The 13,871-nt window shown below is 37.9% G+C and overlaps 1 protein-coding gene across 2 annotated transcripts in view; it reads left to right on the top strand.

Annotated features, from left to right (window-relative positions):
* ATP13A5 (ATPase 13A5) overlaps positions 1-13,871 on the top strand; it is a 100,492-nt gene that overhangs the window by 11,384 nt on the left and 75,237 nt on the right. For both annotated transcript variants that reach the window (XM_019723136.3, XM_088794412.1), the window contains exons 2-6: positions 3,455-3,628; positions 4,327-4,473; positions 4,703-4,773; positions 4,879-4,959; positions 12,033-12,102. In XM_019723136.3, the coding sequence (XP_019578695.3) occupies positions 3,455-3,628; positions 4,327-4,473; positions 4,703-4,773; positions 4,879-4,959; positions 12,033-12,102 (543 nt within the window). The remainder of the gene's footprint in view (positions 1-3,454; positions 3,629-4,326; positions 4,474-4,702; positions 4,774-4,878; positions 4,960-12,032; positions 12,103-13,871) is intronic.

Raw genomic sequence — 13,871 nt, 5'->3', positions numbered from 1 at the left:
AAATTCATCCATGTTTTGTGAATCAGAAGTTCATTCTTTTTTATTGTTTTGTAGTATTCCGAAAACATGAAATTTATTTATCTTTCTTTTGTCAATGTACCTTCAGATTCTATTTGGGGGCTCTTATTGTCAATTTTTATTTTCATTCAGTTCAAAATATTTCTTAATGTTTGTTGTAATTTCTTCTTTGACTCACATGTATTATTTAGAAATATGTTGCTTAATTTTGAAACATTTGGGAATTTTAAAGTTACCATTCCATAGTTTCTAATTTAATTATAATGTCATCATACTTTATGTTACACAACGTGGTCAGTTTTGGTAAATATTTTATGTATACTTGAAAATAATTTAAATTACGAAATTTTGGGCTTTAATTTTTTGTATTTCTTAATTAGGGCAATTTAATTAATAGGGTTGTTCAAACTTCCTGTATTTTTACTGATTTTTTAAAAAAACTTTGGTCTGCTTGTCTTATCAATTAGACAGAAAGATGTGTTAAAATCTCCGATGATGAGAATGGATTTAAGTTCTATCAATGTTGCTCTACAAATTTGGAAACTACATTTATAGGTGCACACAATTTAGGCTTGTTATGTCTCCCTGTTGCTCTTTTAGCTTATAACATATACTTCTTTTTCTTATAATATTTCATTTCTTAAAGTCTATTTTGTCTGCTATTAATACAGCTATACCAATTTTCTTTTGTTAATCTTTGCATAGTATATTTTCCCCTTCTTCCTTCTTTTAATCTATTTGCTTCTTTTAATTAATTAATAATTTCTTTAAAATGTGTCTCTTGTAGATAGCATATAGTGGGTCTTCTTTTATTATCTAGTCTGACTATTTTTGCTTTCAATCATAGTATAATAATAAAGCCATTTACATTTAATGTAATTACTGATATAGTAGGGTCAAAGTTCATAATGTTGCTATTTATTTTTCATCTATCCTATCTGTTCTTTGTTCTTTTCTTCACTTAACATTATATCACAGAATGTCCCATGTATCCACATGGACTTCATACCTCTGATTTTAATGGCTCCTCAATAGCCCATTGTTTTATGTTTCACATCTTATTGACCCATTAGCTATCATTTGGTTCTTTCAATAGCTATGCTATTACAGGTAATGCTTTCTACTTTATGTATGATTTCCTTAGGGTATATTTCTAAGTGTGAAATTAATGATTCAAGGGACAGAAACATCTCTATAATTTTTGATACAATTTGTCACCTTGCTTTCCCTAAAGAATTATTCCAATTTATAAGGTTATTAGAAGTATATAGCTGTAGTGATTTCCTTGCAGCCTTGCTAGCATTGTGAGTTCCATTTTTAATAAAAAAAATGTTGTATAGAAAAGAACTGAAGGGAATCAGAAGTATGATTACCAATGTCATTGCTGTGTATAAGTGAACAGAAAAAGAGAAAGTCATTTACGAATGTCATTTTAGCTATAGGCTGGACTTAAATTCCTAACTGTTCTGCTTCTATTTTACACACACTTGGGCTTTGGCAATAAGTCCCTTTAATAACTTAGTAAAAAAAAAAAAGAATAGTTATGACATAATATGTGAACTGGCATATACATTTTATTTGAGTCTAATAAAACTATAAGTAAGTAAATTCACAAATAAAAACAAAATCAGAGAGAAGATAGAACAGAGACCCAATTGAAAATATGCTTGAAAGCAGAATAAACACCTTTCTAAGTTACATTTAAAACTTAGCATGAACAATCTCAAAATACAGTGGCTGCATCACCAAAATGAATGAACATTTCCCCTCAGGTGGGTGATAGTGTTGAGGAGCAATAGAAAGGAGCTCTTAAAATTGTAATTACTTTGCAGAGCATTTAGGAGACATTATCTCATCTGAGAATAAGAACCCGTGTAAGGCACGCATTTCTAATTCTTTTTTTTTTTTTTTTTTTGTGGAGGAGTAAATTTGGATTCCCTAGAGGTGAAATGATTTACCTAAGGTCACATAACTGGTAACTAGCAGAGCCAAATTTATGTCTTTGCTTCTTAAGCTTGTAACCTTTCCACTATGTTTAAGGATTCCTTTCAACAACTGTTATTAAAATCTTCATCTACCACAAAGATCTTTATTAGAAAAACGTAATGAAAATAAGCTGAAAGCTTTTCCAAAACATTAAGCCAAGACATTTATTATAATATGATCTAACATGACATAAAATTCAGAAGATTCCATCATTTGAAAGTGCTATAAAAACTCAGTAAAAGCCTATTTTCTTGACATTACAGCTCTGTGATCTGGACGCAGGAATTCAGTCATAGAAAGAAAAACCAACGATAACAGCAGAACCTGAAAAAATAGTATAGTAACGATGTCATTCATAATCAGTATCCCTCTGGGTCTTCTAAATACACAAAAAATCTAGGTGTTTTTTTTTTTAATTGGAAAATTTTGACACATAACACTGTGTACATTTAAGGTATAGCATGTTACTTTGATATATATTGTAATAAAATGGCTGATGTTTCGATATTTATCACATTACATACTTATAGTACAATATTCTTTTCTCTGTTCAATACACTGTACGTTAAATCTCTATGGCTATTTTATTACTCGCTACAAGTTTGTACCCTTAGACACCATCAATCTTATTCTCCATCTCCCATCCGCTGGTTACTACCCTGTTAGTGTCTGAAAAAAATCTAGCTTTTTTAATTTAAAAAACAAGTTGTGAAACTTCATTGTAGAAGATAGGAACCAGAAATTGGCTTTAATTAAACAAATACATTGTTTTTGACTATTTGTTTCTCCCTAAAAGCCACATCTCAAGTCTTTATTCAATTCATGATGAATATTACCTAACCTACGACTAAAAGCAGAAGTATTTCAGCATGTTACTCTCTGGATACCTTTAAGCTGTCTTTTGAAAGTCTTTCATGTCCACAGATAATCTCTTAATTTATACCATCCTACTGGTTTAGAAGGCAGCACACTTATTTATACCTTCAATCCCTCTCAATCATGTATTGTAAAACAGAGCTGAATGTGAATAAAGCTAGATACAGAAGTGTGGAGAATATCTGTTATGACTGTATCATCGTCCTCCAATAAATTTATATTAAGAATTTTTTTTTTTTTTTTTAAACCTTATACCTAAAGAAAATAAATCTGGGCCAAAACGTGAGATATTTTATAAAAATATGAGGTGACTCTTAAGACTATTGAGAACCAAATAAGTCTGCCCATTCCTTGCTTCTCCTGTCTAACGTTTTAGTTCCATAGGCCAGGGTAGTAAAATGAGTCCTTTTAAAAATTCTATCAGCTGACAGCTGTAAGCAATCAATCTGATTCAACCAGCCAAAGCCAGATTTCTCTCCCAACACCCCTGCATCTAAAGACTGTGTTTCTTGGAGCAAAATGATATGTTTATGTGAAATAAGAAAACTAGAGTGATCCCTTCTTTTCTCTCCAGGAGGTGTTTGGTTACCAGACCCAGAATCTCCGCAGAGCCTTGTGCCTTATAGCTTCTGTGCTGACCTGTGGCGCTCTTCTGCTGCTGTTCTACTGGCGACCCCATTGGAGGGTGTGGGCCAGCTGCATCCCATGCCCCTTGCAAGAAGCAGATATTGTCTTGCTAAGGACAACAGTGCGTATACGCCTTTTTGTGTTGCATTTGTGGCACCACCAATGACAGGCCAGTATCCCAGAACTGGAGCGCTTCCTTTATTTAAAGAGTTTCCCTGTCCCCAACTAGCAGATGGCAAAACTGTCCCAGTAATCTCTTTGCCATCTCTTATTTTGATGCAGGAATGAAGGACATTTCCTCCATATCAGCCTGAGGAAATTTCTACCGTGTCAGCCTAGTGGGCAGTGCCCTTACCATCATCACATGACTGGCGGCCATCAGCATTGTAACTCTTAGAGACATTACACAGGAATGATTGTTCAATTTTTCAAGAACATGTATTTTAAGGGAAATTTTAAACATCTAGATGTCCTTTTAAAATAGCCAGAAACTATTTTCTAAATACAATATTTTTCCTGCAAAATTTATTTTTCCTTTATTCTCTAGCACAGCGGTTCCTAAATTTTGCGCAAATCAGAATCACCTGGAGGACTCTTTAGACCAGAAACTGCTGGCCCTCCCTCCAGAATTACTGATTCAGTAGGTTTGGGGTGGGCCTGACAATTTACATGTCTAGTAAGTTCCAAAATAACACTGATACTCTTGTCTGCAGCCCAAACTTTAGGAACCCGTGGTCTAGCACTTGGAAGGTATTTGGTTGATTGAGTGCCTTACTGAATAACACTTGAGAATTTCATGGGCTGGGTTATCTTTTCTAGGATGAATTTCAAAGATATATGAGGAAGAAGGTGATCTGCCTCTCCTTATCCACACTCAAGTTTCCTGTGAGCAAGAACCCAGAAGAACCCCTTGTAGCTGACCACCACTCTGTCATAAACCAAGCTGTACTGAAACCAGAATTAAAAGTAAGTGATTTTTAAGGATACATTGTTATGGTATTTTTTTGCTGAAAAAGTGAGTAATGTAAATGTTTATTAGACGACAAATTGAATATCACACTGCTGAGCTAGGAATTACAGTTATGTATTAAGGAAAGTGAAAGCTATGTGGGGACCTGCATTGAATAACCCTCACCTCCCCTGATAGGCTTTTCTTTGTGAATGACATCTGTTCTGTTAACATTTGTCATTGCAGCTACAATGTATCCAAGTGCAGAAAGTGAGATATGTTTGGGACAACTTGGAGAAGAGGTTTCAGAAAGTTGGGTAAGTCCAACTTTTTCTCAACACTCCATCAGAGTATAAGGGAAGAACACTGATTTGTTGAGTGCCATGAACTGAAATGTAGTTCCTGTATTGATCACACCCTAGGTTGCTGGAAGACAGCCACTCCTGCTACGACATCCATCACACATTCGGACTGGGTCTGACCAGTGAAGAACAGGAGGTCAGGTAGGTTTGCGGTTCTCCCTCCATGAACTTTGCCAGCAGAAATTGAGATGTCAAATGGCTTGTGATCAGTTAATTATTGGCATAATGCTTCATCAGCTTCATATAATCCCAGTTTATTTGCTGGCATCAGAGAGATAGTCTAAATTGTTGGCATCATAAGCAAACTCATTAAAAAGAAAAGACTAAAAGAACAATGCAAGCAAATAACAGTTGATCTTTTCTTTCAGGGTTGTAGAACTGTCTTCTCTATCTTGTCTTTCTAAATTTTTTTCCTCAAGAAAAATCTTAAGTCATTTCATAAACATCAGCTTCTTAATCCTCCAAATCCTCAGAGAGACAAAGATAATATTATGATTGGATTTTACTTTACGGAACCTCCCTGGAGATGAAGATTGTGTTTGTTCAATTAATTGTGTCATTCACCACTGTATTTGCAGCACCTAGAATAGGGCCTGATTCACGGTAGGAGCGCAATACATATTTGTGGAATGAATGAATAATGAACGCATTGATGGATCTATGAACTAAATGCTTCTAACATGCCAGGCATTTTGCAAGACACTAGGGAAGTCAGGATAAAAAAGACCTAGTCATTGCTGCCACAGAGACATTCACTGATTAGCAGGAAAAAGAGGCATAGAAGAGTTGTACGATTGTGAGAATGTTATCTTTAGAGGCACACAGGTTAGGGAATCATAGCATAATAGTAGTAGCATAGGAAACGCTTATGCTTCTCATGAACTAGCAGTGAGCTGGAGTCCCTGCTCCCCTCATCTATATTTGAAGTGGTCGATTCTGGTGACTCTGAAAGGAAAGCATTGCAAGCCTTCTCCAGAGTCTTAATAATCAGCTTCATTTCTTGCCTAATTTTAGGGACATAATCTGCCTGACCTTTTTTCACAGTCAGGCAGAAAAACTAATTTCTCAAGCTAAGAAACAACCTGGTACTTAAAATACAGATTCTGTTGCTCCACCCCCATAATTCTGATTTAGTAGGTAGGAGCTAGGGGTAGTGGTGAGAGAAGAAATTCTACATTTTTAGCAAGTATCCCCATAATTCGTAGGTACATTAAGACTGAAAAGTACTGATCTATTGTTGTTTTTAAGGTTTCTCTCTGCCTGAACATTGTGAAAAATGAAATAGGCATCTATACCACGACAACATTGCAGAATGCCTTAGAAATGGTGTTATTAAATAAGATTTCAGATTTTAATATATTGAAATACAGAAAGTTTTCAAAGTCATTAGAAACATATTGGTTTAATAACATTAAACGCAAGACTTTAAAATATTGGTCTAGGGCATTTAGGAAATCTAGTTGATAAATATAGATATGCTCTGTCTAGGAAACCATTTCCACAGGAAAGATTTCCCATCAATGTTGCCACCTCATGTTTGTCCTGATTTATCAAGTTCCAGGCTTTAATAAACATCATACGTAATTAAATTTAAATCTGGTCCACACAATAAAGAACTTCACAATAATAAGTAAGATGGGCATAGTCTTCCCAAATATGAATAGAGGAGACAGTCTACTTATAAACATATAGGCATATTTTATTTTATGGGCTTATATTTCTGGAGGGAAAGGATAGTAAATAGAATGTGGAGCATCCCCCTCCCCCACACACACACCCCTATTCCCCCCCCCTCACTTTTTAGTGTAAGACTCAAGCTGAAAAAAAGAAATGAATGTGACTGAATGATTGAGAGATATCAACTTCCTTGAGCTTGCTTGCATGGAAAGCAAGGGCACAGTATGAGAAATAAAGAAACTGGGATACACAAAAATCTCTGATGATGAAAACCACAGAGTTTGAATACAACTTTCTCTTTAGACTTCCTTGACGCTAGACAAAGAGGGAAAATACACAGATTTACATAGTTTTCACTTTTCAGTAGCAAAAGGCAAAACAGAACATCAGGAGAGAGAACTACCCTGGAGAGAAATTGTCAGAGGGCATCAGGAAGAAAGCAAGAAGATTATTCCAGGAGGTTCCCTGCTTCTAGCTTCACTCATTCATGAACTCAGCACAACTCTCCCTCTTAGAACCTGTACTAGACAGGTCCATGGACACTTGAGGTAATTCTTTTACCTCCTGGTAACAGGGCCATATAGAAAAAAAACCCCTACCTTATCCCCCATCCATCTAATAGTCTCCCTATTACAGCACAGTTTAAGGTGAGCATCTCTTCATCTTTTTACTCATCCCACCCTCTTCTTGCCTCCTTTTTTAGTCTTCTGAAAACAGAAGGGAAACTTTCTGACAGCAGAGATAGCAGCCAGCTCCTGATGGGGTTAACGCCAGACCAAGCACCTTGCTGGTAACCCAGCTCTCTGGAAGAAAAAAAAAAGCTTTTACGGGTAGAGTTCGCCAGTTTCTATAATGGGATGACTCTAACACTGGCTGATTTCAAGCCACAAACGTGACATCACTGAACATGGAACTGGAAAGAGATGCTCCTAGTCGGCTCAGTGATTCTGCAGGGTCAACCTTAATTCTCAACATTTGTCACACCGCTGAGCAAAAAGTCGTGCTTGTTAGTACCAGAGGAAAGAAATTCCATCATTGCTCAGCTCCAAGCTGGTGGAAGCTGTTCCAGGAGAAGAGAGAATATTGAAACGGAGAGAAAGAAGAAGCAAGAAGGAGGCAGGAGAGAGAGAGAGAAAGAGACTAGGGCTGCTATGAGATCCTATTCTCTTACTCCTAAGTCTTTTGGGGAGCAAAAGTCAGAAAAGAAATCATGAACTTTATCCCCTTTGAAAGCTCCATCCCTAGGATATGGTCCAAATATAGACCCTTGCCCATTCGGTCAGTTCTTTGGGAAGGAACAAGGAAGTGTTGGTTGAAATAGAGGAGGCTTCACTCATTCTTCTGGAAGCCGATAAGATTGTCTCTACTGTTCGTATTCAGTTAGAAGTTAGTTAAAAATGTGACACTGTGCCTTGGGAATTTAATAACAATTAAACAAACCATTGAGATCAACATTCTATTTTTAATAAATTGGATTTGTCAGACCTGTGGTTCTATGGGTCTGGGTCCATTGAAAGTATAAAATCCTTAAACTTCAATGCCTTGTTTTAAAAAAAAAAAGCTAAGTCTTATGGTGACACCAGTAAATCTAAGTCCTGTATCTCTCTGGTGATATTTCTGGCCGGGATTTCTCCACCCCCCACCTCCACCCCATGCCCTCCTGCCTCTGCTTTCAGGATCCACATACCTGAAAATTTCTCCCGGCACTTGCCCAAAACTGCTGCTGGAAGCCCCTCACTCGAGCCTGACTTTCTCTGAGGCTGTATAGAAACAGACTTTAGGAAATGAAAGATATGGATGGGTCACAGATAAAGACTAATGTGAAAAACTGAAATGACTTTTATGTCATTTGTAAAGTGGGGCTTCTCCGGGTAAGTGATTCATTAAAATATAGAAGCAGTTTCAAGCACTGCTCAAATATTAGGCTTTTTTCCCCAGAAAGCAATTTTCCGAAACATGCAATCTTGTTATTATAATTTTTGTAATGGGAGGACTCTAAGACCAACAACATACTTGTTACGCTATACAGCCAGACCCAATCATAGCAATTGGATGCCATACGCTACGCATCTATGAAACTTCTAGGATCTCCCTTCATTTATAATGCAGGAGGGTCAGGGGAGTGAGGGATTGACTAACAGAAATACCTGGGGACTTTTTAAAACTCTGTAGGTCTACTCCCTAAAAATTCCAGGTTTCAGAAGCAGGTCATGCCAGATTCCTTGGCTTAGCATTAACTGTTTGCAAAACTACAAGTCTCTCTCTCTCTATTGGTGGTATATCAGAATGGAAGCAGAATGGTCATGTGTAGTTTGAAAAAGTTCAGCAGTGGTTCTGACACCGTCTTCCTGCCTCCTCGAGTCCCGTTCTTGTCTTCACCCTCTGGAGCCTAAAGTGCCTGGCACAGAACATATTCTCAACAATTACTTGGTGAATACATTAAGAAACGAAGGAGTGACTAATCAGACTGAAAAAGAAATAGGCAATTCCCAAAAGAAGTATTCCTAGTCATTTATGTTTGGTTTTTAAGAAATAAATACATTCCAGTAGATTCACTAGTTGCAGGAAACATTGGTGATCCTTTAAACCCAGCTCAGAGTCAGTGCAGAAATTCTCTCCACAACTTCCCTGTTAAAAATTCTTCAATCTCTTTTGGAGAGGGTCCTTCTACCTCCAAAGCAACTATTTCCATAATGAATAGTTCTGAATATTAGACAAGCCTACTAAGTTTTATTCAGCCTATTTAGTCTTATGAAGCCATCTAGAATAACTCATAGGGCCCCTTTTCCCTGCCAGCTCATCAGATTTTTAAAACCAGAGCGTGTAATCCGCATTGTTCCTTGGAACTTTTCTCAGGGACCCAGCTTCAAGTGTCATGTTCCTTCTGGTTGCTCAGCCACTGGTCAATGTCCCTGAAAGTTCCGCTTGGCTTGCGCTGAGACTGAAATGAGTACACAATCCTAAACACACCATATTTTTTTTGGGCAAGAGATAGCGGAAAAGATGAAACAGCAAGGGGCATGCCTGGCTGTGATTCAAACATGGCCCAGAGGAGCCCTAAAGAGGATAATCGACAGGCAAGCATTAAGCCGCTGGATCCCAGTGGTCACGGACGCTGAGCTCCTTCCCTCGCTAGTAACGTCAGAAAGCTTCTCACCACACAGGGAAAGCGGAAGCTCATGTGGCACGTGGCTTGCTCCTTTCTGAACTGATTTTCCACCACCTGTGTGCTGTTGTAGTTCTGTAAACTGGGTTTTCAGCCTTGTTAGGGGAGAGACTCTTCTAGACCTGGGTCACACATGTCCTCATTGATTAAGGCCAATATTTAGGGAACAGTCTTTGCGTCAGACACTGTGCCCCTAGATGCTAGGAAACCAGTGTTGGAAAAGCTCCATCCTTGCCATTAAAGAGGGCCTAGGAAATTTGAGGAGAAAGACATGTACCTATATGTAACAATTCAAGGAGGTACGTGCTGTTACTAAGAAAAGAAAGGCTGTTTGGAGGAGAGAAAAATATAGTTAACTGTGCCTGCTGGAGTAAGGAACACTTCAGAGATAGCTGCAATTTATTGAGAACTTGTCACGTGTTAGGCACCCGTATTAAATGCTTATTTATCTCATATGCTACTGGTAGCAGTTTTATTAGGCATGTATTATCAAGCCCATTTCCTTGATAAGGAACCAAGGCTCACCTTTCATTCATCTATTCATTCATTCAACAAATAATTCTTCAATGCCTTACCTGTATTAGGCCCTGTTTTCGGCCTGATTCAGGATCTGTCAGTGTCCTCTAGAAGCTTTTAGTGGAAGTTACAATCTATTGTTTGCATGCTTATTGACATGTGAAAAAATAAAATGTAATTTTTAGATTATCAAACGTTCTTTTTTAAAAACTGAGAGCGGTTAAGGAGATAAAGAGAATACGAGTTGGGGGTCGGGGTGGCTATTTTAAACAGAATTATTAGTGAAGGCTCCAATAAGTAAGTGTTATTTGCATAGACCCTGAATGAAACAAGGGAGTGAGCCATGCAAAGATATGGGGAAAACCGGTTCTATGTTGAGAAAGCAGAGAAAACAAAGGCTTAGCTGGATTCAATCCTGGTCTCTCAGATCTCATTTTTTTTTTTTTTTAATTACTAGGCTGTATTGTCAGATTTGGCTCTCAAAGGCTCAGAAAGCATTTACAAAGTGAAAAATGTTGGAAGGGCAATCTAAGGGGGGAGAGAGAGAGAGAGAGAGACAGAGAGAGAGAGAGAGAGAGAGAGAGAGAGAGAGAGAGAGAGAGAGAATGACCAAGTTCAGGATCCTGGTTAACAGCAGGCTATTTTTCCATGGATTCTGTAAAAGGATCCCTAGCACCAAGGTGACATGAGTTATGGTCTCTTCCCAGTGTGAGGTTTAGGGACTTGTGAAGTCAAACAGCAGCACATCCCTGAACCTCAGTGTTTTCATGACATGGAGTCAGAAGACCATGGTTTGAGTTCTCTCTGACCTCTGTAAGTAACAATTGGACTTGGAAAATCATGGCTTAAAAGTCAGACAAACTTGGGCTCACTCCTTGTTATACCTTAGATCAAAGATCCATCCTGCCGATTTTCTCCGCTGGTACTTACAGTGACAGAGTGAGAAATGGAGTTTCTCATGGTGTGTGAAGCCTGGCTCTGCTTCTTTCTAGCTCAGACTGGAAACAATTACTTAGTTTTTCTGAACTTCAATTGTCTTTACAATAAAAATGGTAATATGACATCTCATAGGGGTAATGTGATGAGTAAAGGAGATGATGTATATAAAAGGCTAAATGCAGTGTCTGACACTGTCCTCTCTGCTTAAAAGTTACATTGTCATGATTAGTATTAGCTTTGTGCACCTTTGGCAAAACATGTGCACTGAAGGGTTTTTCCTTTTGGCAAAATGGGGATATTAGCCCTTTCCTTGGACTATTGTGAGGATCAAATGAGAGAACCTTTTGTAAGAACTTTGTAAATTTTTAAATGTTGTGCAAATATGAGGGCTCCTTTTTTGTAATGTACATATGTGTGGATTTATAAGGTGCGAGCTATGAAGACCCTATATGATCTTCTAGGCTCGTTCATTCATGTATTCATTCCGTTCATGTACTGAGGGCCTGTCCTAGGTGCTGCAGATACCAAGGTAAGACAGAGTGCTCTCCAACATTAAGGGCCATGCAGAATGCCTGAACACTCCAGCAACAGCTGCCTTCGGATCTGTGTCTTTTTAGCTGCTCTGAGAGTACAAATTATTTTAAAAATAACTCAAAATGCCTTTCGAACTTCATTTTGGCTCTTGAGTTGTACTGTACTTAAGGTATTTTTTAACCAGATCAACATAACAGCTTTGTTTATCATACACTGACTCATTTTAAAAATATATTGGTATTTTAGGATTTGCTTATTAATTTTTTTGTTGAAAGCACAAAATTCCTAAAGGGTGGAGAAATGAGTTCTGCTTAGTTTGGCCTGTATTCTCTTATTGATGAGTTTGTAGGTATGACATTAATAGGTGATCAATCTCCTACAGAAGATTAGTGTGCGGGCCCAATGCCATTGAGGTCGAAATCCAACCCATATGGAAGCTGCTTACTAAACAGGTAACTGACTGTTTGTTTTTCTTTTTGAAAAAAACAAAACAAAAACTCCCATCTTTTACTTTTCACTTTCTACTCCTCAGGGAAATCTTAAGCAATACACGGGTACTTGGATGTGAACAAAATCTGTGATGCATGTAACTTCTTTTTGTTATTCCGTCTTTGCCTTAAGTCTATGCTTTTCTTATCTATTGAGGTTTCCTTTGAAAAAATATTTTAATATATATGTACTTATTATATATAGAATATTTTATTGTTGTTGTTGCATGCTTGACCACTGCACTGTACACCTGAAGCTGAAGCTGAATAATATTGTATGTCAACTATAATTTAATATCTATCTATCTATCGATCGATCGATCGATCGATCGATCGATAGATAGATAGATAGATAGATAGATAGTCATGGGATATGGAGTACAGCATAGGGAATAGAGTCAATGGAATTTCAATAATAAGAATATATTTTTGTTCCAGGATTTCTAACTGGTCCTTTTCAATAGCCATTTGTTTTGAATTCAAATGCACTTTAAAATCTCAGTGTGAGGAGAGTCCTGTTTCATAATCTCCTGTTTCTTTGTTTTGCTGATGGTAGTTGTGGGGGTGGTGGTGGGGCAATATTATGGTTGCCATGATATCTTTGAGGATTTTAAGCACATTATGTTGGTCTTTTAATATTGCTCTATTATTTCCATTTTCTTGAGAATGGCTTCTTCCTTTGTTAGTAGGTTTTTGTTTTGTTCTGTTAGAGAGCATTTTCTTGTGTGCTTTGAAGTAATTTTATTTTATCTTTTTGGTAAACTCACTGTAAGTGGGATTGTTCCCCCCTCCAGTTTTCTCTTTCTTTCTGTGCTCCCTCTCCCTCTCTAATGGTTCTGCATTTGCCTGTTACTGATCTTCGTGGGTCTCCAGTTTAGAACTAGGGCCTCTAATGGAAGCTTGAGCGCCACCCCTTGGAGGTCTGTTAGATGCAGGCCATGAGCCAGCCTGGGGCTTGGCCAAATTCACAGTTACACCACAGGCTCTGTTCTCTCCTATTCCACCCTCCACTGATGAACCACTGCTCGTTGTGACTTTTCTCAGCTTCTGCTCTAGGGCAGGAAAGCCCCACCGCTTCCTCTGTTTTCCTCTGCAAGCTTGGGTTTTGTCCCCTGCCACGTATGGGGCACTTTCTGTCTGACTCCCACGAGAACTGTGCTTCTAGCTGTCTCTGTCAGGTCCTTGTCTGGGACCTGGCAGGCTGGTCACGTTCGTCCTCACTGAATGCTGCGTGCTCCTAGTCTGTTGCTTTCTTTTGAAAATGTGGTTGTCAATTACCATTGACATGTAATATTGTATTAGTTTCAGGAGTACAAAACAACATAGAGATTCGATGTTTATATGCGTCACAAAGTGATCATCCCAATAAGTCTATTACTCATCTGACACCGTACATGGTTATCACGATATTATTGACTATATGCCCTATGCTGTACTTTACATCTCTGTGACGATTTCTAATTTACAATGATGGTCATTTTATTTTTGAACATGGTCATATCTTTTATAAAGTATATTTTTTATTAGGCTTTTTTTCCCTTAGGTACACAGCAAAATTGAGTGGAAGGTACAGAGATTTCCCATGTACCCCATATCCCCACGTAGGAATAGCCTCTGCCACTATGGAAAAGCAGGCTGCTTTTCAGACTTCTTATTCAAGTACATTTCCAAATTGCCAAAGACTCTACTCTCCCGGGTATCAATTTGGTCTATTTTGAGAGGCATGCTACTGT

The sequence above is a fragment of the Rhinolophus sinicus genome, chromosome 17 (genome assembly GCF_057876585.1).
Source record: "Rhinolophus sinicus isolate RSI-liver-muscle chromosome 17, RSI-T2T, whole genome shotgun sequence".
Taxonomy (NCBI): domain Eukaryota; kingdom Metazoa; phylum Chordata; class Mammalia; order Chiroptera; family Rhinolophidae; genus Rhinolophus; species Rhinolophus sinicus.
Note: the sequence above shows the minus strand (reverse complement) of the source record. Positions and strands in the feature narration are given on the sequence as shown.